Here is a 26,180-nt window from a genome sequence, read left to right as displayed (position 1 = left end):
GATAATCATGTACAGAGACTGTAATGATGTGTCATTAACTTTCCTCAATTTAATACAGTACTATGTACTACTCTAATGAATCTCTGTAATACAGTACTATGAATTCATAAATACCCGTGGCTCTATTTTTCAATGGGAAAACTGATGACTCAAATTTAATGTCTCCATCCTGAGATGTAGTCCAAGCTAGTCTTTGTTCTTCATGGGAACAGGAGATGTGAGTCCTGGTTACTCTTGTGTGGATGACTCTTAGGGGCAGACTCACTAATGAAGGAGATTTGCTTTGTCTTCCATGAAAGCCCAGTGCTGTGAACAGCACAACACTCTTGTTAATTAAGGCCAAGCAGGACTGTAAGATTTGAATATGTTCACAGCAAAGAAAACAAAGAACGTCTGCTAAGTTTAAGAAGCTGTAGAAGCAAAGAAAAAATGTTCCGCTATATAACTTTTGGTAGATAAAACTAAAATAATGTTGAAGATAATCTATGTTTTTAAAAGTTAGATTTAATATTTTTAGTTATTGCTTAGTTTGAATTTTATTTTAGTTAAACTTATAATACATCATTAGAATTTGTATGAAGATCTAGCATTTAGACTAGAGTCTCCACAAGCAATACTCGACCCAATGCTACTGTCTTACATAACTGCTATTGAGATGTTATATTTCTATTCATTTATTTCTTTAGGTGTGTACATAAAGAAATAGAATTAGACTGTATATTATTGTGCAATTTATTTTTATACTAACATGATTATTTGGGGCTATTTCATTTTAGTACACACTAGCTTATGCCATTATTTAATGCTACATTATAGACACACGATGAACTTATGCACCCATGCATCTCACAGAATACAAATGTTATTTAACTTCATATCATTATAATGCATTCTTCCTGTACTTTAATATGAACATTTAGCAAAGCAGGTTTCTGAACGTGAACACACTGCATCTGGCCTTCATTAACACCTGATCTCTTGGCACTGGATGTGATTGCTGTTTGCCTGTTTCTATTTCATTTGTTTAAGAAAGAAAGCAACAAGAACCTAATAGAAATGTGGCATTCTAAATTTGAAATCATTCGACGCCCTTTAGATTATAAATTAAAAATCAGATTCATTTCACTCCAAGATAGCAAATAAAAAATTTTGCCTTACATATTAAAGTCACATAAAAACTTCCCCCACAATGTTAACTTTCAAATATTATCTTGCTTCATTGACTTAATAAGACTGACTTTAAATTTAAGGTTTATATTATTGGTCAAGTTTTCTGATTATGAATTGTTGGGAGAACAAAGTCATGCATTCTGCTTTGGTGCTATTGAAACCCTGGTATACTACACGAACCTATTTTAAAGTCTATTTTTTTATTGAGGCAACACCAGCAACTGAACACCTACTCCATGCTTTTGGCCAGAGGAGGTCAGAATGTGTGAATCCCATCACTTGGAGCAAGTTGTCTTTAAGTGAAATTTTTAAATAGTGAAGAAATAACATCACTGATCATAAGTTACAGAGAAGAATCATAGTCAATTTGAAAGCTTTGAGAATTTGGTATTGTGAGAAAGCTATAGAACTCAATTGCTTGATACTAACGGGAAATAGGAAATGATGAAAATAAAAATAGACTTTCTTTTTTCAGCAACCTCATTCTAAATGTATATATCTATATGTATCTATCTCTATATATTTATCTCTATTTGTATGTATATATAGATATGTAAATATTTGAGTGTTTATTTGGACATAAGTTGATATAGTACATGCAATTTCCTGATGAGGACTTGCTCACCACGGAGCTACTAAGACAAGAAAAAGTACTGTTCACTTTCTGCAGCTAACCACCAACACTAGACTTGAAGAAAAAAAGTCTACATCCATTAGACTTCACCACTCAAGATTTAAAAAGAGTATTTTCATTCTGAAACTTCCTGGAATTTATGAACCAGTTCTCTGAATTCAGTCCGCATGACACACCTTGTCTGAAAGCTTTCTAATACTTTAATTATTTAACTGGCTTTATTTTATTTTCATTTAGTACCTTGGGAGTCTGTGGAGTTATCATAATGGAAAAGCAAGAAAAATGGCACCTGCTCTATTGGTAGGATGGATGGAAGTTACTGTTGGCAACAACCGAAAAAAAAAAAAAAAAAAAAAATCTGTTTGATTGGATTCTGCTAAAAATTTGACAGTTTCCTTCGATTATTTTATTGTTTCCTTTCTGTAAGTTCTTTTACATTAACATTTCAATCCCCCAAAGAAATATAATTATACCTTATTCTTCTCATTTATATTCTTTCTCTAAGTCTTTCATCCTGATTTTCATCTCTACTGACCATTTACCATTGACTGTTCCAGGAGGAGGAGATTAAAAAATGAATATGACATAATTCCAGCTCATAATGTCCACCCGGCTCAGTGAAGGAAAAAAACAAATGATCTCCTCCCACATTTCTTCCCTTTTAATTTGTTTTTCTTAATATCCACTCTCACTTCACGTTTGACTATTTCAGCTCTATTCAGTGAGGCAGAAAAGAAGACGTTCTCTCTGCCAGAAGAGCTTAGAGCGAAGTTCGGCTAAATCACGTCAGGTTGTTACTAATGCATTCAATGTTTGCCTCTGGGTTATTCCAACCTTCAAAGCTTCTAGTATTCCCCATTCGTTTGATATGTAAACGAATTCCTTATAAATCAAGCTTCTTTTTATCTGAGCGGAGACAGTACACTCATTCGAAATCTCCAAAGATTTTCACTGATGTCAAACTTCTTATGACTTTTCACTCTTATAATTCTTCCCTGTGTTTGAACCCCTCTGTGTGTCCTGTCTCAGGATCCCCTCTCTTCATCTGGCCCACTGCCTTCATGATTTAAAGCAGCGTAACAGGTTTGGCTAGCGGTTAGTAAAGTGTTAGCTTCATCTTTGCAATTGGCATTGCCTGGCCATAGTTCTGCTGGTGCGCCTGCGCAGGCGTTTGCTTGACTCACAGTATCAGGTCTTGTTTCTCCTTAGAAATGTTGCTGTCTGTCTCCCTCTTCTCACACTTCGACTTCTCCTGAAGTTCTCTGCCCTCAAGCAGGCAGAAGCCAATCTCCACCTCCACTCATGGCATATAGCGCACTTCTGTTTGGTGCCTGAAGACTTTAATTTTTAAACAATTAAAACATATTTATCGGTCTGATTTTATATACAGGTAACAATGATCTACTTTTGAAATAGACATCTCTTTCTTAATGTGCTAAAGTTTATTTTTATTTCACCTTTTATTGAAAATAGATTCTCTCATACAATTAATTCCAACCAGTTCCTTCTCCCTCCACTCCTCCTACTTCTGCCCACTTCCCCTCTCCCCCAGATTCAGTCCTTCATTTCCTTGTCAGAAAAGGTCAATCCTCCAAGAGATGACAGCCAAACTGGACAAAACAAGGTACATAAGAGAGGCAAAGGCTCCCTTACTGAGGCTGGACAAGGCAACCCAACAGAAGGAAAAGAGTCCCAAGAGCAGGCAAAAGAAGCAGAGACATACCTACTCCCACTGTTTGGAGTCCCACAGAAACACCAAGCTAACAGCCGTAACATACATGCAGAGGACCTGGCTCAGACCCATGAGAGCTTGCTGCTTTAGTCTCTGAGCCCATGTGATCCTCACTTAGTTGACTTGGTGGGTTGTGTTCTGGTGTCCTTCACCCCCTCAGACAGTCTCTCTTCTTTCTTCACATCTTTGGGGATTCCCCAATCTCTGAGGGAAGTGACCTGATGGAGATCTCCAATTCAGACTCTCTCCAATTCAGACTCTCTTTTCCATGTTTGGCTGTGGGTCTCTCTGCATCAAGAAAGACTGAGAGAGGCACACGACCTATAAGTATAGCATGATAGCATTAGGAGTCATTGTTTTACAAGGTTAGTAATACCACACTCCATGCATGCAGATTTATAAAGTACCTAAAATTTAAAGTGACACAGAGCTATATGATGCATCAATTAAAGAAAAAATAATACAAAAGAAAGAATGATACTGTGATCCAGTTGCAGAGTACAAGGTCAAAGACTCAATTCTGAGGACCCTAATGGAAGCACTCTCATGAAAATGAAATGGTAAAAGAAAATGTGAAAATCAGGACAGGTTCTCTAAACAGGAAGGCAGTTGGGAAGATGGAGAAAAACTTCTGCACTGGTATTAATAGGCTTTAAGTGTATATATCAAAAGGAACAGGGGTAAGGAGTCAAGAAGGCTTGGTCCAGCTGTGATCAGGCTGAGCATTACCATCTAAGACTTTCACACGTGGATCTTCTTAGGAGAAGGAAAGTTGATGAAGCTCGGGAAGTGATTTCAACTTTCGGCAAGAGTTTTATAGGCCAAACTTGTTGTTCCTGGAATCCAAGGTGACTGTAAAGAAGCATGACTCACGTGGAAAGGGACAGTTGCAGCATGAAGGCAGAGATGATAAACTTTCATTTTTTTACTTAGTTCTTGGGCATCTGCAGATTCCCAAGAGATGATTCAGTGCTTCTGCCAGCAGCAGCGTCTAAGTTCTGTTCTTATTATAGTTCTTTAATTTAAAAAAAAAAAAAAAAAACCTTATTTTTATTTCATGGGTAGGGGTAATTTGGAAAGGTATGGTTGTGTACCTCTTGCATGCAGTGCCCAGAAGCCTGTAGTGGGCGACAGATCCCTTAGTAGATTGTGAACTACACTGTAGGTGCTGGGAATCGAAGCAAGGTCTTCCAGAAGAGCACCCAGTGCACTTAATGGATGATACATTTCTCTATCTCTCTTGATACAGTTCTTTTTTTCTTTTTTTTTTTTCAGTGTTTTACGGTATCACTGTTTATTTTAAATGCAGACAAAGAAATAGGAATCTGGTCAAAATGTTTGCACAGCATATGTTCTAGACAGATATCTCTTTTAAAAAAGGGGCAGTATTATTTGCTATAAAATAATGGTGACAAAAATATTAAAAGATACATGCAACCAAAGCTTTGCAGAAACAGCTGTTGGTCTCCAAAGCTTTATGTGGTAAACTTGTTTGCATGTATACGTTATTATGGTGGTTTATTTGCTCACAGCTATGTCTGAACGAACCAGAATTATATCAAAGTCGATATCAACATCTCGGTCTGCTTCTGTAGATCTGGTAAATGTTTATCAGTAAGCCTTGGAAGTTTCATTTAAGACTATGAATGAATGTTTATAATTTGGAAACTCTTCCAACTCATTAGATAATTTCTTTTATCCATTTTCTGAATAACACACAAGAAAATGGTTTTCAGCATATTAAGTATCTAGGGAACTTGTTAAATACAGAATTTTTTTCCTTCTCTCCTTGCACCAGAAAATTTGATCTCTCATGCTGGAAGGCAGTAAGGAATTCAGACTTTTATACACTCTTCAGGTATATTCTGTTGAATTAAACCATTGTTCCATACTTTTCTAGAAATAGGGTGAGTAACTTAAATTGCTTTCAAGTACAACTGCTTCAATGTGCATAAACAAAGGATTCTAAAAGAGCCTTTGAGATAATAATTGTATTTTAGGAAGTTTACTAAATGCGTCTATTTGGTGAATTTTAACATATGTATGATGTTTTAAACTCAAGAAACCACTTTAATGTCTACGCCCATATTGTCTCAAGCTAGTGGTTTCACACAAGTGGGTTATATGGAATAGCAAGCCAAAGTAGCACTATCAGTAATTAAATGTCCCTAAAGCCAGGATTCTCTCTCTACCTGTGGGACATGACCTTCTTGGGGGGGTGTCAACAATCCTTTCAGAGGGGTCTCCAAAAGCCATCAGAAAGCACAGCCATTTACATTATGATTCATAACAGTAACACAACTACAGTGATAATGTAGCAACAATAATAAATACATGGTTGGGGGTCATCACAACATGAGGAAATCTATTAAAGGGTTGAAGCATTGAGGAGACTAAGGATTATTGGTCTAGAGTTACCTTGTGGTCTTATTTCAAAACCCAGGTTATATTTCTCATCAATCACATTTACTTAGATAAATGGACTAAGTTGTATGAAGGTAGTGTCTGTATCCTTGATGGGACTTAGAAATAACAGTCTATGTATTACAGGCAGATCTGGGACAATGACACCAGGCTTGGGGGTGCAGGCACTGAACCTGGGGTTCCTACTCATCCTCACCTACAAGGAAAATTCAAGGCTAGCCTGAACTATGTGACATCCTTTCTCAAAACAAAGAACCACAGAAGGATTCTTTCAAAGCTTGTTCATGTACGATTTTAAAACCCTCCCCTTTCTATGCAGTTGACTTCTTTTATGCAGATTTATGTCTGAGGGCAAAGGTCTCAGTAATCCTTCATCCCAAAAGCAGTCCAGAATTTTTCCTTTCATAATGTCATATATTTTTTTCCTTTATTGAAGCTGTGACAACTAAAATTTATAGACCTTTGGTGCGGTTAATGAATTTTATGTTGGCATCTTCCATACGCTGTAATTCCTCAGTGGATTATGTTTCACTAAATGCTATTAAATTAAAAGCTTGACCTGAGGCCTGAAAGGAGCATCTAATGTGGTGTGCACATGAGCGCTGTGTAATAGAGAAATGTCCAATCATAGAAGTCCCAGGTTTGTTTTGTTTTGTTATAAGTGTTAGTGCATATTACAGAATTGTTCTTTCCTTTGGACATGACATGTACTCTAGTTCTGTCTGGAGGATGAAGTTGTAACAGTGCCATTTTAGACTGCAGAGCGTCAGACTACCACTAAACTGCTGTCCACTGGCTTTTCATGCTAAAATGTTATGCCTAATCCGAAATCCTGGAGACGGTGTGGCCTTATGGGAACTGTGGGTGGGAAGAGGGGTGGGGCCGTATGTGCAAAGCTCTGATCTCAAAAGGTTTCCCTTTTAAGCAGAAACAAATATAACCTTCAAATCTAGAGATAAAATAAGGTTGCAGTTCCGAATCAATTACTGATCACAGGTCACTACGGCACACCATCTTTTAATGTATGCAAAGTTGTAGTGGTGCTAAGTCTTACCCTAACTGACTCCACAGAGCTGTGTGTTCATTTGTACATCAAATGAAAAAGCAAAGTAGGGATGGTTTGTAAATGCTTGGCCCAGGGAGTGGCACCATTAGGAGGTGTGGCCCTGTTGAAGTTGATGTGTCGCTGTGGGTGTGGGCTTAAAACCCTCATGCTAGGTGCCTGGAAGTCAATATTCTGCTAGCAGCCTTCATATAAAGATGTAGAACTCTCAGCTCTGCCTGTACCATGCCTGCCTGCACTCTGACATGCTTTGCCTTGGTGACAGTGGATTGACCCTCCGAACCTGTAAGCCAGCCTCAATTAAATGCCCTTAAAAGACTTGCCCTGGTCTTGGTGTCTGTTCACAGCAGTTAGACCCTAACTAAGGCAGTTAGTGTTTCAAACGCTCCTGGAAAACCTAACAGTTGGACTATAAATGGCCAAAACGAGAGTGTTTGGCAGAGGTGTGTGTGAAGCAGGTCAAAGCTGTAGAGGTGACACTCATCGAATGCTGTATGGTGGCTGTGCTCACGCAATTAGGGTAATTCCTTCACTTGGGTGGTTGTCTAAGGAACACAGCCACAATAGAATTAGTCCATTTGTGACGTCCTCACAGGCTCATTGAACTGAAAAGAGGAGCCTGTGTTCTTGAGATATGGCTCTGACCTCAGTGGCTGTTCTGATTGACCAGTAGATGTCAGGGGACAGGTTGGATTTTGGAAATAGTTCCATTTGGACATTGGAAATAGTCCCATGGTTTCCAACTAAGGGACTCCTTCTACTTGATACAGTTTCTGCTGGTGATTCCATCGTTCATCTATGAAAGGAACAGCCTGCTCATTCTGCAAGTGTGGCTATTGAGACATTTACAAGATAATACTAGCGGCATGCCCTCTTCTGGTGTGTCTGAAAACACCTATAGTACACTTATATATAATAAATAAATAAATCTTAAAAAAAAAGACGTGTGTGTTCCCAGTCTAAGGGAAGAGGCTTCAACCATTCATATTCTCCATTTTGGAATCTGATAACTTTAGGGGTGGAAGCTGTGACTGGTTGTCAGGTTATTGTCTGAGCCTATTGCTTTGTGCCCACTGACTTAAAAAGAAGGAATGCAAATGCCCTGGCCTCATTTTCCAGAAGGGTAGGATGGGGGATGGTATTAGTGTTGTTCTGCAGACTGACCTGAAATCAACAGCAGGTGGTTCTAGCCAGAACTGTGTAACTGGGAATTCTAAGGACTTAGGTATATTGGTAGGTGCATGTGTTTTCAAATATCATTGACTAAATAAATGGAAAACTTAGTTTTGAAACTAATAGCCTTCTAATTTATTACTTCAGCATCTTCAAGTTCTTTTTCTTAAACATGGGAAGATAAGAGTATTTGAATCCCCCCACCCCAACTTAGTTTCTCTCCTCTAATTTCTAATGCTTGATTTTGTGCCCAACCCAGACTTGTTATACTGTGGAGTCTCTATCTTCCGGTGCCACTGAACATTCCACGTTTCTCTTTTATGTTTGTATCTCACGATACCCCCATCTTATTGACAAGTAGAAACTGACAGTTATATTTATGTGGTTCCTAAATTTCCACCAGTGTGATCTGCCTTATATATGCAGTTAAAACCGTTGTCTTAAGGTTTCTAGAGCATAGGCAATTGCCAAAACCGGAGCTATTGCCAAAAATGTTGTTTTCCCTTTCCAGACAGTTGCCATTAAAATTGTTCTGAAATAATTGTTCTGGTTTTTTCACAGTTTTTCTCCTTTTCACACAACACAGAACAAAGTTTTGTGTACAAATACTGGAGATTGTAGAACTTTAGGGGTCCAGCCTTGTTAGCTTAGTGTGCACCTCTCTCCTTGCATTTGAGAAGCAACTGATGTGAAATCCTCAAATATGACGTTGTCCCTTTTGTTTGGCAGTGTCCTTCAGATTCAGATATAAATATGGGATGGTTCAAGTCACTCTGTATTTCTGTTTCTTTTTCTCTGCAGTTTATTGCTTTTGCTTCTTTGTTCTTCATTTTGGTTTCCATCACGACCTTTTGCCTGGAGACGCACGAAGCTTTCAATATTGTCAAAAACAAGACGGAGCCCGTCATCAACGGCACGAGCGCTGTTCTCCAGTACGAAATCGAAACGGATCCTGCCTTGACGTATGTGGAAGGAGTGTGTGTGGTGTGGTTTACTTTTGAATTTTTAGTCCGTATTGTTTTTTCACCCAATAAACTTGAATTCATCAAAAATCTCTTGAACATCATTGACTTCGTGGCCATCCTCCCCTTCTACTTAGAGGTGGGACTCAGCGGGCTGTCTTCCAAAGCGGCTAAAGATGTGCTCGGCTTTCTCAGGGTGGTTAGGTTTGTGAGGATCCTGAGAATCTTCAAGCTCACCCGCCATTTCGTAGGTCTGAGGGTGCTCGGACATACGCTTCGTGCGAGTACCAATGAATTCTTGTTGCTGATCATCTTCCTGGCTCTGGGAGTTTTGATATTCGCTACGATGATCTACTACGCTGAGCGAGTTGGGGCTCAGCCTAACGATCCTTCAGCTAGTGAGCACACACAGTTCAAAAACATCCCCATTGGCTTCTGGTGGGCCGTGGTGACCATGACTACCTTAGGCTATGGGGATATGTACCCCCAAACATGGTCAGGGATGCTGGTGGGGGCCTTGTGTGCTCTGGCAGGAGTGCTGACAATAGCTATGCCCGTGCCTGTCATTGTCAACAATTTTGGGATGTACTACTCCTTGGCCATGGCGAAGCAGAAACTTCCAAGGAAAAGGAAGAAGCACATTCCTCCAGCCCCTCTAGCAAGCTCACCTACATTTTGCAAGACAGAATTAAACATGGCCTGCAACAGCACCCAGAGTGACACATGTCTGGGCAAAGAAAACCGGCTTCTGGAACATAATAGATCAGGTAAGGCGGGGTTTCAAATGTGTACCATTAAATACGTTATAGCCGACTGCATCTTACCGGCAAATGGTAGCTGCTCTCGTTTTTTTCTGTAAATATCCATACGTTTACAGTTTTATCTCCTCCTAAAATGCGTGCTTGTGTGAGGTTTGTCTATAACAAGACTGTAGCATTTCTACGTATGGATCGTGCAGAGGAGGTCTGTGGGGTTTTCTGACGTTGGTGGGAACGACCTTTTGCTGATGATGCACATATTTTTCTTTTGCCCATGTGTTGCTTCTGTGCCAATGTTTCTTTGTTTCTCGGCATGACGTGATGGTCTGACCATGTTTCTTTCTCCAAATGTTCACCTCCATATCATTTGGCTTGCTGTGTTTGTCTCAGTTTCACCTCTGCCACACGTTACTCTGCATCTCAACCTCGTTCACGAGAAGCAGTCAGCGAAGGAGAACGGATGTTTTCACCTCAAAGGCCTCGCACTAAAGAGGTGATGCGGAAGACAGAGCGTCCAATAAGAAAGCGGATTATTAGTGTTGTTCTAGTGAACTAAGTTTTCATTGTTTTAAAATTAGGCAGGGTATTGCAACCTAGCTCTTTTCCTGATAGTTACGTGTAATACAACAAACAAACAAACACACAAACACAACCCTCCATTGTTAAGGGTACAGGTAATCTGCGGATAACCAATGACAAAAATTGCATTTCTTTCCTGAAACAGTTTTCCTTTTTGTTGCATTGTATCTTGGCCTCTACTCCCTTCTAGAACTGAATAGTGAACATTTTAATGCTTGACTTTTGCTGGATTCCTGTCCCCTGCATGCTAGATGAAACTCATAGTTGATTGATTCCCACACTAGGGTCGGTGTTTTCAAGCCAAGGCCAAGGGAGTTCTTTTCTTGCTTGTTTATTTTGCCTGAGTCAGATATAATTATTTTTTAGATGAGAAAAATATTTATTTAAATAGCTTATCTTGAAATGTAAAGTGAATATAATATATATGATCTATTTATCTATTTCTTTTTATCTTTAAATTTATTTATGTATTCCCTTTATACCCCAATATATGAAAAAAAAAAAGAGACTGTTGATTTCATGTCTCATTTAGAAACAAGGTCCCCTGTTTATCTTCGGAAAAATTTTATGAAGCAATCTGAAAACTCAAAGAAGTAAGACTGGAGATGAGCTATTCTTCAGAAATTTCATTCACAGTCCTTATATGCATTTGGGAATTTCCATCAACATGTATCTGACAGCTGTTAAGAACATCTGTCTGAAGGGAGGAATTTCATTATAGTTGTTACTCATTACATCGTCCTCAGCATTCTTAGGCTGAATCCTTAAGGAAGGCCTGGACAGAGAGGACAAACTCATCTCTGATCAACGTTGTAATGTAAGCTCTTGTGTAGTCTGATGGAGGTAAACAGAGCCCTTGGTGAGCAGGCCTAAGCAAATACTGCTGTCATGAACATGGGCATCTTCCTGTATGCTTTACTCCAAATAATTTTCAGTCTTTAAAGTAAAATGGTTCATCTTGTGGCTTGGGATTATATTGATTAAGATTTTTGTTTGGTGGAAAACTGAGCTCTTTAAGAATTGCAAAGCCTGTACTACTTGAGATTCTTATTAAAGGCACTCTATTTTTAACCTTTTCCACTCATAGTAACTGAATAACGTGTAACAAATTACATAGTAAGTTTTGTCTAATTCATTATCACATTTATTTTGAGTTTGCATCACCTGTGTGAAAGCTAACTACCCATTAGATTGATTCCAAAAACAAATCAGAATTCCCTAAGGACCATCTCTTCCCTTTAAAATACACCTCCATCTTAATCCATGTAATTTCTTTTTTTATTGTGCTGAATACTGGGATGTGATTACCATGTTCTGTATATTGAGTGACTGGATTATAGGCATCTGTTGTAAACTCTCTGTCCTGTCTCATTTCCTCATCCATCACTGTCTGTCAATGGGCGTCATCCTGTGACCAGTGTTATCAGGTGACGACAGTACGGGAAGTGAGCCGCCACTATCGCCTCCAGAAAGGCTCCCCCTCAGACGCTCTAGTACCAGAGACAAGAACAGAAGAGGGGAAACGTGTTTCCTGTTGACGACAGGTGATTACACGTGTGCTTCTGATGGAGGAATCAGGAAAGGTAGGCCTGCATTTAATCAAACCCTAGTAGGTGACTTAGCTATTAAGTAAGAGCAATGCAAAATGCTCAGTCACCCTTTCCCAGGGAGTGCAGCATGTGGCACTCTTTCATCCTCCCCATTGTGTCTTCTCATTATAGGCACTTCTCAATACCCACCACGATAGCCTATGCTGTTGTTGTATATAAAAAGCATTACCATTTATTCTGTATACTTTTTTCATCGTTTCATTCATCTTCTGTCTGTGGTCAGAGTTTTAATAGATTATGCGAACATCATTAAGTCAGTCAACATTGTCAGCCCTTAGTTATTTTAGCATGATGCCTTTAACAGTCTTTATATGTTATGTTTTCATTAAACCAATACTCACCTCATGGCTCTATGGTTGTATTTGTAAGTAATTGATGCCCATTAAATAATTAATGAGGCATTTTTTTTTCTTCCAAATGAAAGAACCAAATAGTCTTTTAATACCTTTCCCAGTGCCCTGGCAGTTGATACCAACAGGTTCTCCGACTTTCTCAAAGAACAAGACCCTCTGCTCTGCCTTGTTCATTTTTTAACTACTTAAAGGGTCATAAATGTGATTTAAAATACATATACTTTCTTTAGGCTCAGTGAAACAATTTAAAATCCATTAATGTTTGTTAGCAGACAGTAAACAGTATCTAACATGTAGGAGATAATAAATGTTACGTGATAAGATGAAAAATGGCTGCAGAAGGATCAATGTGTCAGAACAGGGAAAGACCTATAATGATCTTGTACTAATTGGCTACTCTAAACAGAAACCTTGATATTTTGTTTCACTGTGTTCTGTAAACAATGTGTCTCCCTATCTGTTATGTATCCTAAACGTTTTAAAATTAAAATGTTCATTTTATGATGTCCCTCCTTAAAAAGTATCTCATAACTTACTCTAGTTCTCTTTCATCTCTTCTGAATATTTTACTTGTTCTCTGCTTCAATGTCTTTGAGGCAGGGAAGCTACAGAGGCCTCTTCATTTTCTTATTTCTTATTTATTTATTTATTTATTTATTTATTTATTTATTGCTGAGTGATAGGTCAAATAATTCTTCATTCCAGTCAGTTCCATGGTTTACCAGTGTTCTTTGAGCTGTAATGTATTCCAGTCCTCTGAAAGGCTTTGTTTACTATTTTTTTAAAAAAAAACTATTTATGTGCTGGAAAGTTTAAATGTTTTGTGAGAATAGCTAAAATCATATAATATTTTAGCAAAATATATGTGCACATACTATGTAGGAAATTTTGTGTTTAAAACACTTTTCTGAGTACATAAATATATCAACAGGATTTGTCTGTATATGGGTATGTATATACACATTTATTAGTATATGTGATTAAATAGACATTCATTTTTATGCATCTTCTACTAAATTATTATATGTGCTGCTTATACAAAGGTAATGAATTTAAAGATCTTGATACAATTTTTCCCCGTGCCAAATAATACTATTTTTTAATTACATACTCGTTGCAAATACTATTAAAATGTCTGAGAAAAGCTTTGACATTGTAAGATAGTATGTCAATAAAAAATTTACTGTAATATTGCAAAGCTTTATGATCAAAACAATTAATGAGGTACTTATTATACCTATAAAGATACATGCAACCTTATTTCATAAATGCAAATTTTACTTTTTAATGAGGACTCTTTTTGAAAATTGAGCATCTCCCATGAGCATTTTTTCCATCTTTTTTTTTTTTTTTTTTTTTACCACACCAACTCTTCCACATTCTTGATTCCATAACTTCTTCCACAGCTACATGCTCTTTCTATGTGGATATGAGTTCTGGATACACTTAACCATTTTTTTCTTTTGTCTCCTGCTGTTACATATACCAGAAACTATCCACTGTTTCCCCATTTCCTTTATATAACTTACAGAGTTCTTTTATTTACCCAAACATTTACTTCCTAGAAGATCTATTTTGTTTTATCTAATTCTATCTAAACGTTCAAAAATTTCTCTCTCTCTAATTTTAAAATATTACTGGATTCCAATTTTTGGTTTTTTACCTACAATTATGGTAATGTCCCATAATGAATTAAGAGAATGCAAAGATGCATTTGAAGAGTAATGTTCCAAGGTTACCTTTGTGTTCTCTTCAAACTTCTTTTGAGACTATGTCATCGATATGAAGCACACGCACACTCCATGCGTGGCAGCGCTGACATTGCATGGAATAAGCACATGCTCCTAGAAGCTGAATAAAATGCATAGTTTTATTTGGAGCTTTGTTCTAAGTAGGTTTACTGTTGTTTATGTTCATGAATAACTTACATTTTATATTAAATGTATATTACATTTTTCAGTCACTCCCAGAAAAGCTTGATGAAGCAAAAAGAAAAAGTATCAAAATTAGAAATAGTTGGAATAGGTAAAACTAAAGATATATAAAAAACACATAATTTTACCAGTTAAATGGTTATTGCTAAATGAGGAGTGCTTCTTCAGATGATATTAAATTACTGATATCAAAATAAAAGAGATATGTAAACAAAATTTAAAAATACCGACTTTAAAATTTTTAATTTAGAAGAACAATTCACTTTTAGAATAGCAATCAGGATTCATCTCTCACTGGGTGATTAAAATAAAATTATCTCACAGGTCATTACATATCTCAGAGTTGTATAAAGAACTCGGGATGTAAACTCCCTTTTAAATGGGCTCACACAAAAAAAAATAACATCTATCAATGTTTGACATCTAGTTTGCATTTTTTAGGTCATGTAATCAACTTCAACTGCATAGGAAAATTATTTTTTTTCCTGTAATTTTCAAAGTTAGATTTTCACCCAATTTACTGAAGAACAGTAAGAGTGAAGTTACCATGTACATGGTTTCTATGTAAGGATAAATTACTTGTAATAAAAAAAAAATGAAGGCACTATCCTATTAACCATCACATCATCTCTCAGAATGGAATGAAAATATTCCTTCTCCCATGTTTTATAATAAAGGATAATAACTGAAAAGAGGCAAATAAATGCTTATTCAACATAATACCCTTTCCCCAAACCACTATTATCATTAATAGATGGTTAAAGTGTCTACTTTAAAGATTACTTAGAAGACACTAAATCTACTGAAGTTAATGTGTGTGCATGTGGGCAGGGAGTGTTCCTTACTCTTGTGTCTTGTTTCACCCACTTTTAGCCTGTTCTAAAGTTGTTATGGAGTCTGTCTTGATGTATAACTGTCTTGGCCTCTCCTATGTCAGATAAATATAAAAATTACTTTGGTCCCAATAAAAAGTAGAGGCAGTTACAAAGGACTTTCTTTTCTCTTCGTCCCACAATCAGCAAGCACAGTAGAGCCCATGGAGAGTACTTCACAGACTAAAGGAGACACAAGACCAGAAGCTCATTGGAATTGTGCGCCCTTACTCAATTTTGGTTGTCCTACGGGAAGTTCATTTCCCACCCTCTAACTGCTCAGTGGAACTACCAAACGTTTATTTCCAAAGCTGTGTTATAGGATTCCATTTTCATTCACGCGTCTTGCTTTCCACGTCGCGTCACACTTTGTACGAGAAGCACCCCTAGCTCATTCAACTGCCTCTAATATTCTACTGAAAATGCTACACCATATGACTGCCTCCAAAGGTCCCAGGATGGGTTCTTGGCTGGAGTGATTTAGGGAAACCCACCAAGTCAATGTTCCTGAGAAGCTGCTTACTCATCTAAGTACCTGGCTATCACCAACATTTAGATTAGGTCGAGAATTTTTGGTTAAAACAAAATTTGCCTCAATTTGTAGAGGGCGAAGGAAAGAGATGAAGTCATCCGCATACATCAAATACATATCTACTTCACTAAAATTATGACTCAGTTTACATTTCATTTGCTTCCTTTTTATTTAATTTCATTTGATTACCTAAGGAATTGGTAATGTGCTTTCCATCCCGTATCACCTGGATAATGGCACTGAATGCCATTATTATATGAATCACTCTTTTAAACTGGTAAATTTAAAGCATTCATGTTGGAAACAAGTGTGCACTTTAGGTGAAGTGTGCTTCATTAGTTAATTATACTAACATTAAAAAGAATATATCTCATATATTTTCAAGTTTTAGAAACGTGTCCTGAAATTTAAAAGTGTTGAGTCTGTAAACTTATTTAAGGTTTTATTTTTGTCTAATTTTGAAAAGTTCTTGTAGTCTCTCTAAGCCAAATTAATACTAACCATAATCAAGTATAAATATATTTTGAAATGTTGTAGCTGAAATTTGTGAGAGCTGGTTTAATTTTTTTTCCCAGAATGTGAAATAAAGTGAACTTCAGTGTTTAGATGTATGATTGTGTCAATATTGAGTTCTTTACAAATGCTTTTAGCTAAAAAACAGCACTTTTTGGGTTGCCCTGCACAGTAATGTTTGTCTCTGTTTATTTATGGACTGAACTCAACTGATGTCTATGCATTTTTTCATAAAAGGATATGAAAAATCCCGAAGCTTAAACAACATAGCGGGCTTGGCAGGCAATGCTCTGAGACTCTCTCCAGTCACATCTCCCTACAACTCTCCGTGTCCTCTGAGGCGCTCTCGGTCTCCCATCCCGTCTATCTTGTAAACTAAACTGCATCGATTGGCTAAATTCTATCAGTACAACTACTGTTTACCCTGTAATGGCAACAAATTACTGTAGAGTTACCCCAGGCTCCATCAAAAACAGTATAGATCCTGCATGATATTACTATTTGAAGTCAGAAATGCTACCTGACTAGCTAAAACATCTTATCCTGGCTTTAAAGACAATCTAAAGTAGTGCTCCTACTCAATATGAATTGCCCCAATTTCCTTTCGCAATACAGTGACCAATAGTGTCAGATATTGGCCAGTACAGTAACGCATAACTGTATCTTCAGGGAAATGTACTTTACTAGTGTGCTTTTAAATGCCAGCCACTTCACTGGACCTTCATTTCTTGTGACTCCAAACAATTCTGAAGATGTCTGAGATCCTATCTAGATCGCATAAAACCTGACTTTGCTCAGCTCATTTGCATGGACCATCTTGCCTGATTCACCTGGATACAGTGTTGTAGAGTCCTGGGATTGGAGGGCTCCGGATACATGTACTCACTTCAATCCATCCTGCTAATGTGAAAGCACTGACTGTTCTGCAGGTTGAATTGGGGCTATGGGGAAGAGGGGAGCCGTTCTCCTTGCTAATCCCCCCACCCCATTCTTTGACAAAAGTGTTTACTTTAAATACCTTAATTTCTCAATTGATTTATTTTTTTTAAAAAGAAAAAGCTGTATTGGTGTTCTGAATGGTTTTGGTTGTTTGTACACACAGGTAATTGCAGAGAGGTTGCCATTACTAGTTTCATGCAAGCTGAGGCCAGATCTCTTACTTAATGACTTGGGGAAGGCAGATGAAAGAAAGGTAATGGCTAACTAGGTTTGCATTGTTTAGCCAAGAGTTGCTGCTTGGTACTAGAGCCATCCCCATCCCCTTATAAATCCTGGAATTTGTCGTTATTATAAGAGGTAGAGTGACAAATATCACCCAAGGCTTCTGTCTTTTTTTCTTTGCCTCTTTTTTTAAAAATTCATTATTTTGTGTGAACATTAAAAATTACTGGTGTTCACTTTTTTGCAGGCTTTTTTGACTAGCCTTAAAATTTGCATCAAAGGACTAACCAGATCTTTCAGGCTGTGTTTAATCAGGTGCTTCATCCCGTGTGCTGTCTCCATTTGTGTGTCTTAGCTCCCTGTCTTAATTGTATAAGCTGTCTGCTTCCATAGAGGGTAGTGCCCTGATCGTCTCCATAAACTTAGTACCGATCTCCCTACCTCCTGCCCGTGTCTTCTTTGCTACTTGGAACAGCCTCTCTGCTTTGTATATAAACTAATGATGCTCTGTAGACTACCTAAATTAATAGGCACTGTGAATATGTTTTTTTTTTTTTTTTTTCATGAGCAGGACTAAAGCAGCAATTTCACCCTAGTTCTCTGTTGCCTAACTGCAGTGCTGGTTTCTACTGCCTAGCTAGCGATCAGCATTCATCCCTACATTCCAGGAAACATCCCCAGGAAGTCTTTCTTCTTCTTCATTTTAGTCTGGAGGGAAGATAGTCTGATTACACACCCCTTCCAAATGCCATAGCAATAGTGTAGCTGATATTTTGGATATGTGCAGGAAGGAAAATGCCATAATATACTAATAGTCACAGCATAGACTATTACTTTTAATGAATTGATCCTTAAGCGTGTTGATGAATTCCTAATTCTCGTGTTTATTTTTGATAGGAAGGCAATTGTCACTTTTGTTGTTGGATAAAGACGTGTGTTTGTTAGTCTCCATTCCCAAGCCCTAGAGCATGAGCTGCATGTCACAGATCTTGTACAGCAATGCATTTACCCAGACGTAAATATTCGAAATTTAGAGCTATCATCATTCTTTTGATAACACCATTCATAGAATACTCAAAGATTTACGGTAAAGAATTAATATGCTGTCTGGTGCTGCTGTTATTGACTGTAGTGTTGTGCAGAATTTACCATGTATTTTTGCCTGCTGAGAAGGGGACATTGAGATTTAGCCATTTTAAGGATTGTACAGGAAACTTCTGCTACTGAATGTGCCTCGATGTGACCAGTTTGTATTCAGAAGAGGTCCTGCATCTTATGTGCCATTTAACGCTTACCAAGGAAGGAATAGTGGCTGGAAATGAAATGGTGCTTGTCATGGAAATATTCTGCTTGTCGACAGACCAGAGTCCACGAAAGAACTGTAAATACCAACGTGTGCATGGGTCTGCCCCTCACAGTCTCATAGCACAGGAAGCCACATTTACGGTCAGCATCTGTGAAACGTCAAGAATTGCTCACATGGCTCTGAATGGCTCCTCTTGGACTCATGGTGGTTTTGCTGCACATTACAGCGAGCAGTGAGTCCGATGTAGTATAGGTCTGTTTTCATGTCTTCTATTTGTACATTACATGTTGGAGTGTTGGATCTACAAACACTGATTGCCTCATTTTCTTGCAAACCACTTATATATCGGCTTGTCAACTATGTTGTAAACTTTTAGTGTCTACATATAAATCTAGCCATTTCTTAGTCATGTGTTCATTTAGTTCTGAACCCTGTTACTATCTAGATGACAGTCATCAATAGTATTCATAGCTTAAGTCTTTTGTCATTGTTACCTCAATTATAAATATTAAAAAATATAAATTATGGCAATGAGAATATTTTTTTATTAAATGATCAAGGAAAATGTCAGTATATAGTAGACTATTATCAAATTATATCCTAAAATGTCTATTTTGCATAAAAGAGATATTCTTCAATCAATTCCTTTTTTTTTTTTTCCTGTGAGCTTTGTGGCTAATGAAGCGTGTATTTGTCTTTCTCACTGCTGTAGTTGAAACTGTATAAGTCTTTCATCTTGCTTAATCGATATTTCCAGACTCTATTAGTTCCCCTGGGATTCTGAATATACTGTATAGCCTAATTATAAACCCCTGTATTGTGTACCTTCTGTGACCATCTCAAGGTGCATGCCATGACTAACCTTTGTGATAAGCCAATGGACGTGTTACTAACTGAAAAGAAGAATAAAAGTCACATGGTCTGGGGATAAACTTGAATCCTATCTGATTAAATGATTCATACCCTTCTCTGGCTTCCTTTCTTTGTGTGTCCTTATTTCATCGACTTTGCTGTTGTTATGCTTCCTAGTTCCGCCACACACACATACACAACCCCAGGAAGCTGGGAAGGAAGGTCTGTTAGAGGTGCTGAAGCTCTCCTTTTCACCTGGAAACATAGCTGATGCTTCCCACCTCATTATGGTTTTTCACTTTCTCAGTTTCACTCATGGCCAACTTTGGAGTTTCTTATCTCTACAATGCTCAGTGTTTACAGGCAATTTAGTGATTAACACTAATATTTCTGATTTGCCATAGTAGTGTATGTGTGTGGGTGGAATACTTCTTTTAAAATTCCATTAGCAGTGCAGATAAGGACCTGAGTGGCACAACTACTCACTTACAATTTTTATCACAATTGTCCTTCCTCCATTTTAAATATTTACTGATGCTCTTGGTGTAAATTCTACTTTACAACGTGCCTTCTGCCTTTGGATTCCCTGTTTGTTACATGTGACACGTCCATAGCTGGTATTCTAGCGACGCTGCAGGGACATGAATAGACTTACAACACACAGTTCTATCCCACCACCCAATGGTAGGAGAGAAAAGAAGAACTGAGGCAGAGAAGAGCGTGGGCAGACCCAACCGCCCTTTGATAGAGTATCAGCATGTGAGTCCCTGTCTCTCAAGCTGTTCAGTGCAAAAGATGAAAAGAATGTTAGGATGCTGAGCCCAGCAAAGGGAAGTATGCAAGTAGAATTACCTGCAGATGTTATCAACAATAATATTCAGAGGAACAATGTACTGTGGGAAGGAACATTGGGAATAAAGAGAAAGCATACACTTCTATCAATAGCAATTACCAGCAGTTCTTATTTAAAAAAAAAACAGGAATGATATTCATCTTATTTTTTGCAATGAATTCCATGTGGGGGCCTGTGAGAGGCCTCAGAGGGCAAAGGTACTTGTCATCACAACTGGCACTCTGAGTTTAAACCCTAGGACTCACAGAGTGGAAGGGGACCTGAGTCTCACTATATGTTCATTGACCTTCATACACACACTATGGCACATAGACATGAAAATGAAGTATAAAAATAAGTAAATAATCAGCCAGACTGAAGGATAGCTTCCAATGAACTTATAAAGACTCTCAAGAACTTACAGTCTACTTGAAAATATTTTCACTTATGAATCAATTTACATATTGAAATCCTTAGGAGTTAAATTTGATTATGTCACTTGAAATTTTCCAGTTTTCACTGCCAAAATAAAAGTTTTAACATTTAAATATTATTAAATAATACATTTATTTTAATATCTGTTTTGTGGGTTCAGTGAGATTAATATTGGTATAAAATTCCATCTCGTTATTTCTTAAATTACTTTTGCATAGGTATATATTTTTATTGTTTTCTACAACTAAATATTTGACTGGGTATTTTCACATTTATTTTGTCATTACATCATCAAGTGAAAGTCACCAGTGGCAGAATATGTGATTTGAATGTTATATTAGCATTTTCAAAGTATATGGCACCTCCACTTAGAATTCCAGAAAACTTAGCATACATTATAAAAACATATGATTTGTATTACTCTACAACAGAAGGCACAGAGTTCCTCTGGTTCCTTATGAACATGCACAGATGTCCCCATGTGCCTAAGTTTGGGAGTCTGGGTTCACATAGTGACATTGTCACAAAATGTTCATGATTCACACTGGAGTTCATCATAGGTACTGTGCATTCTATATTCATATGTATACATCATATGTAAATATGTTGTGCTCTATATGTTTCTTTATGGTACCATACAGAACTGTTTCACAGCCTGAAGATTGTTTGATCTCTCAGTTCAGTTTTGTAGAGAAGCTTCTATCATTTGCCAATATATACTAAAAGTCACTTTATATCTTTTCATGACTTGATATGCTGCCAAGCTTCTTTTCACTGTGACACAAACTGGAGTCACCTGGAAAGAGGCAACCTCAGTTCAGGAAATGCCTACATCATGGGCTTCACGTGGCCCACGATAGCTGTAGGCACATCTATGGGGACAGTATCTTAATGATTGGTATAGAATAGACTATACAACTATAGGAGAAGCCACCACTGGAAAGGTGGTCCTGGGTTCTCTAAGAAAGCAGGCTGAGCAAGCCAATAAGAAGCATTCCTCCATGACCTCTACTTCAGTTCCTGTCTAAAGTCCCTGCTAAATCTTCTTTCCATCTGGACTGTGACGTGGAAACATTATGATGAAACCTTTTCCTCTGCTACATTGGTTTGGGTGAGTATTTTTTCACAGCAACAGAGAAGCAAAATAGGACACTTGATAACTTATTTATTTTTAGTATGCCATTCTTGGTATGTACCACAACTTCTTTACTTATTAGAGGAGACTACAATAGTCAACCACTTCTAGGGAATCACAATAGAATGCAGGCAGGCAGGCAGGCACACACACACACACACACACACACACGCACACAGAGAGAGAGAAAGAGAGAGAGAGAGAGAGAGAGAGAGAGAGAGAGAGAGAGAGAGAGAGAGAGAGAGAGAAGGAGGAGGGAAGGAGGTAGGGAAGGAGGGAGAGACAGACAGACAGACAGACAGATACATGAATAGATTTATTTTAGGGCATTGGCTCATTGGAACGATGGAGGTTCAGAATTCTCCTTCTGGTATTTGCATGCTGGAGGTGGTGGTATATTTCTACTGTGAGTCAGAAGGTTTGAAAACTCAGTTTAAGTTCTCTACCTCTGAAGGCCTAAGCGCTGAAGAATGGAACTGTAGTTTCAATTTAGCCTGAGGCCTCAGAGCTAATCATAAGTGCAGGGAATATAAGTCCAAGTCAAGGGGCATGAGAAGACTCATGGCAGCTCAAACATTCAGTCAGAAGATCAAGCTACCCGTTCTCCAGTACTTTATTCCATTCAGGCACTCAACAGATTGGAGCATGCCCACCCACATTGGGAAGGGCAATCTGCTCTACTCAGCCTACTGATTTAAATGTTAATCTTTTCCATAAATATCACCAGAGACACATCCAGAAATATTGTTTAGTCAGAATACTAGTCCAGCGAAATGACACATGAAATTTAGAGCTAGAAGTCAGCCTGTTGGGCATGGGATCTAACAGTTCTATAGAACATTTACCCATAATGCACAAGGCCTTGTATTGAATCCTAAACACCTATAAACCAAAGCAAACCCAAGAATAACAAATCCCCAAATGTTCAACTTTTCACTTTTAACTCAGAAGAAAATACTGAGTTGATACCTATCCTTCAACTAAGGCTGATAATAATTAGATCATGATCCAGACTAACATTATACAATTGGACCTTGAATTCCCTCCTGCTCCATATCTAAAAACACTAACAATTATGAATAGAAGTTATTTTTAAAAATTGTTTCATTGCTAACACCTTTTCTTGCAGTGATTTACTGTCTATTCACTGACAAGTATTTGCATAGCATTTACATGATATTCCTTACATAAACAGTCTTTAGGTTGTTTAATACATAGGGGAATGTGTACTTAGAGAATGCAGACCCTATGTCTTTTGATGCAAGAAATTGGAGCATGTGTGGGTTTTGTCTCTGGGTGCTGATTTTCTGGACCTAATCCCTCACAGATACCCTGTGAATTCCTGTGGGACTGACTAAAATATTCTAGTTCCATTTGAAAAATGTAGCAAATCATTCTCCAGAAAAGATGATAAAATCCTGAAGTGGTGATGATTATTCTCTGAACTATCCAACAATTCAAATACTCAAATACTGTGGATTGTTGAATTCAAATTCAAATAGCGCTCTAACATTAACAGCACTTTAATGCTGTGCTATGAAATTAATAGTACTTAAATACTATGGTATAAATTTATTACATATAATTAATAAAGATATAAAATAGAAGAAATCAGTTAACTATGCGTTTACACATGTGAGTCTGATGTAACTGATTCGAAGAAATCAGTGATGTCACATTCACATGCATATAAGTGTACACATGAAGAAAGACTCATGACTACCTACATAGTTAGTACTGGGAATTATACCTGCCCTTTCTCCAAATCAGTCTGCATTCCTCCATGAAGCTAGTTATGATTTATCTTGTAGAATGACACAGATCTTCATTCCTAAAAGAGTTGGAATGTTTGCAATCTCGTGGGACTGAGAGATTGTATTTGCTATTAATGTTAGTCACCAGACACAAAAGTAATTAGATGCCCTATGAGGTATTCCAAATAACTTCCCTTGATAACCCTAACAAGTCGCCCTTGCTAATATACTATCACTCTTCTTTGCCATTTGAGGAACAGGAATGAAGAACTCACAGGGACTGAAAAACAGTCTGAGACTCTGGGGCTTCCATAGACATATGATGTCTCCTCAAGCAGAACATGAGGGGAGATAAGAAAACAGATTTTTTTCTATTAGACCATTAGTACTGGGAATGAGTAATGCCACACACCTTTCCTCCCCTTGACCTGAATCTATGAATTATGGTCCTGAGATAAAACAGGACCTGTTTTATCTGTGTAGTTTCAAAGCATTTAGAACTTCCTCTTGCAAGACCTTCTACCCCAACTCTGCTATGAAGGAGCACCCAAAGTGTCATTCGTAGTTGCTGTTGAAGTTTGTGGTCATGGCAGGACCAGTGAATCCTGTGGCACAAGCCCATAAACAAGCATTCTTTCAGTACACAGATGTAGTTTAGGCAAGAGCACTGCATTCAAAAATGGCAAATCTATATCGAGATCCGCTTATACGTTTAAGTAAAAATAAAATACTGCAGCAACAATGATGGGATTTGTTCAGTATACTCACCACCGGACAGTCATCTGAATATCCTCCCTAAAGAAATGGTATGACATTAGCAATTAAGGTTTGGTCTCTGCTGCTGGAGGATTGAGCCTGCAACTAAATCAGTCTTGAGTAGAAATTTGCCTTGTTGAACTTGCTGACTTATAACTTAAATCCTTACCACCACTGAAATTTTGTTCTCAATCACTTTGGTCAATGGCCTGAGTATCTGGGCAAAAAGATTAGTATTGACATGATGGGTTATTCTTTGGACTGCTAATAAAACTATTTTCCTTCTGTGGTTCCTGAGTATCCATGCTGGGGACAACTATCTGCTGTTTTCCTTGTTCGTAATGTGCACTTACAGATGTCTACCAGTTTTCTTGCTACACATTTTCCAAACATATTAGTTCAAAGTTTGTTACTGTCCTGTGAAGTTATTTATTATACAGCATATATCACCATACAGTTACATGTCTGCCTGTAGTTGTTTCCAAGAAAGGAGAAATACCACTGTGCATTATGTGCCCACTAAGAAGAGGTTTATTTGCTGTTGCATTTAAGAGAAATCCTAGAAAAGAATCCTCAGTACCACATCTGTTCACTCTCAGGCTGTGTCAACGCATCATGCTGAGTAAGCAATAAACCATGCCAAATCTTCCTTTACCCTACAAACTAATAATATAATCCTTCTCATAAGTATCAGTTAAAGAGATATAACTCATTCAAAAAGGATTATAGCAGTCCGTTGATATGCTACTGCATGTGTTACTTGGCTTTCACGGACTGTTGATTATGCCCCAACTCCATTTATTAGTGAAGATCAATGCATTTCCAAATAAATAGCATGGTGTGTCAACACTCACTTCTTGCAGGCAGGCAATGTTAGTTATTTCATTTGCCCCTCTGACAAAACGCCCATCAAAACCAATTCAGGGAATAACGGGTTTATTTCAGCACATAGTTTGAGAAGTTACAGTTTCTTATGGTAGAAAAGGCATGAAGAGGACATTTAACGCAGCCTGCCAGACCACATCAGCAGTCAGGAAACATGGAGAGGTGAATGTTGGTGCTCCTCTGTCCTTTTATTGAGTTTGAAACAATACTACAAAAGTTGGTGTCCTAATTCACTGCGGCAGATTTAAGTTTTGCCGTAAGTATATTTGTATTTGATAAGATGCACATACCCTTATTACATCCAGGGTAGGTCTTTCTTCTTTGAATGTTTTCTGGTAATGTGTCTGAGAGAAATCTCAAGACATATACAGAGGTGTGTCTCTGAGGATGTTTCAAATCTAATCAAAATGACATTAGAAATTAGGTATCATAAATATGGTATGTGATGAGTGCTTAGTTTCCATATGTGCAAAAGAGGCTAAGATTGATTTAGGTACAGTCCCTTCAGAAACTGAGCATAGCCCCCATCTTAGCAGTTCTAATGGCTTCTGCTTGATTTTTCTCACCACAATAGTTCCCACTCTACATGTCATGAAATAAGCGCATAGATTTTGTTTCTTTTTAATTTTTATTGGATATTCTCTGTATTTATATTTCAAATGTTATCCCCTTTCATCCCACTTCAATTCCCCCTTCTCCTTCTCTTGCTTCCATGAAGGAGCTCCCTCTCCCAACCACCCACTCCTTCTTCAGCA

General features: G+C 37.7%; 1 protein-coding gene across 8 annotated transcripts in view; it reads left to right on the top strand.

The window, feature by feature from the left end:
* Positions 1 to 18,852, top strand: part of KCNC2 (potassium voltage-gated channel subfamily C member 2) — a gene marked incomplete at both ends in the record, with an annotated part of 185,648 nt that extends 166,796 nt beyond the window's left edge. The window contains 3 exons of one of the 8 annotated variants that reach the window (XM_080935733.1): positions 8,998 to 9,925; positions 11,914 to 12,078; positions 18,603 to 18,852. In XM_080935733.1, the coding sequence (XP_080791859.1) occupies positions 8,998 to 9,925; positions 11,914 to 12,078; positions 18,603 to 18,697 (1,188 nt within the window). Of the gene's footprint in view, positions 1 to 8,997; positions 9,926 to 11,913; positions 12,079 to 15,411; positions 15,540 to 16,546; positions 16,684 to 17,411; positions 17,580 to 18,602 lie in introns of those variants that run through there. The other 7 variants (XM_080935735.1, XM_080935734.1, XM_080935732.1 and 4 more) reach the window with 7 other exon arrangements.
* Positions 18,853 to 26,180: the final 7,328 nt, after the last annotated feature.

Source organism: Micromys minutus, assembly GCF_963924665.1.
Source record: "Micromys minutus genome assembly, chromosome: 22".
NCBI lineage: Eukaryota > Metazoa > Chordata > Mammalia > Rodentia > Muridae > Micromys > Micromys minutus.
This window is presented reverse-complemented; position numbering and strand designations above follow the sequence as displayed.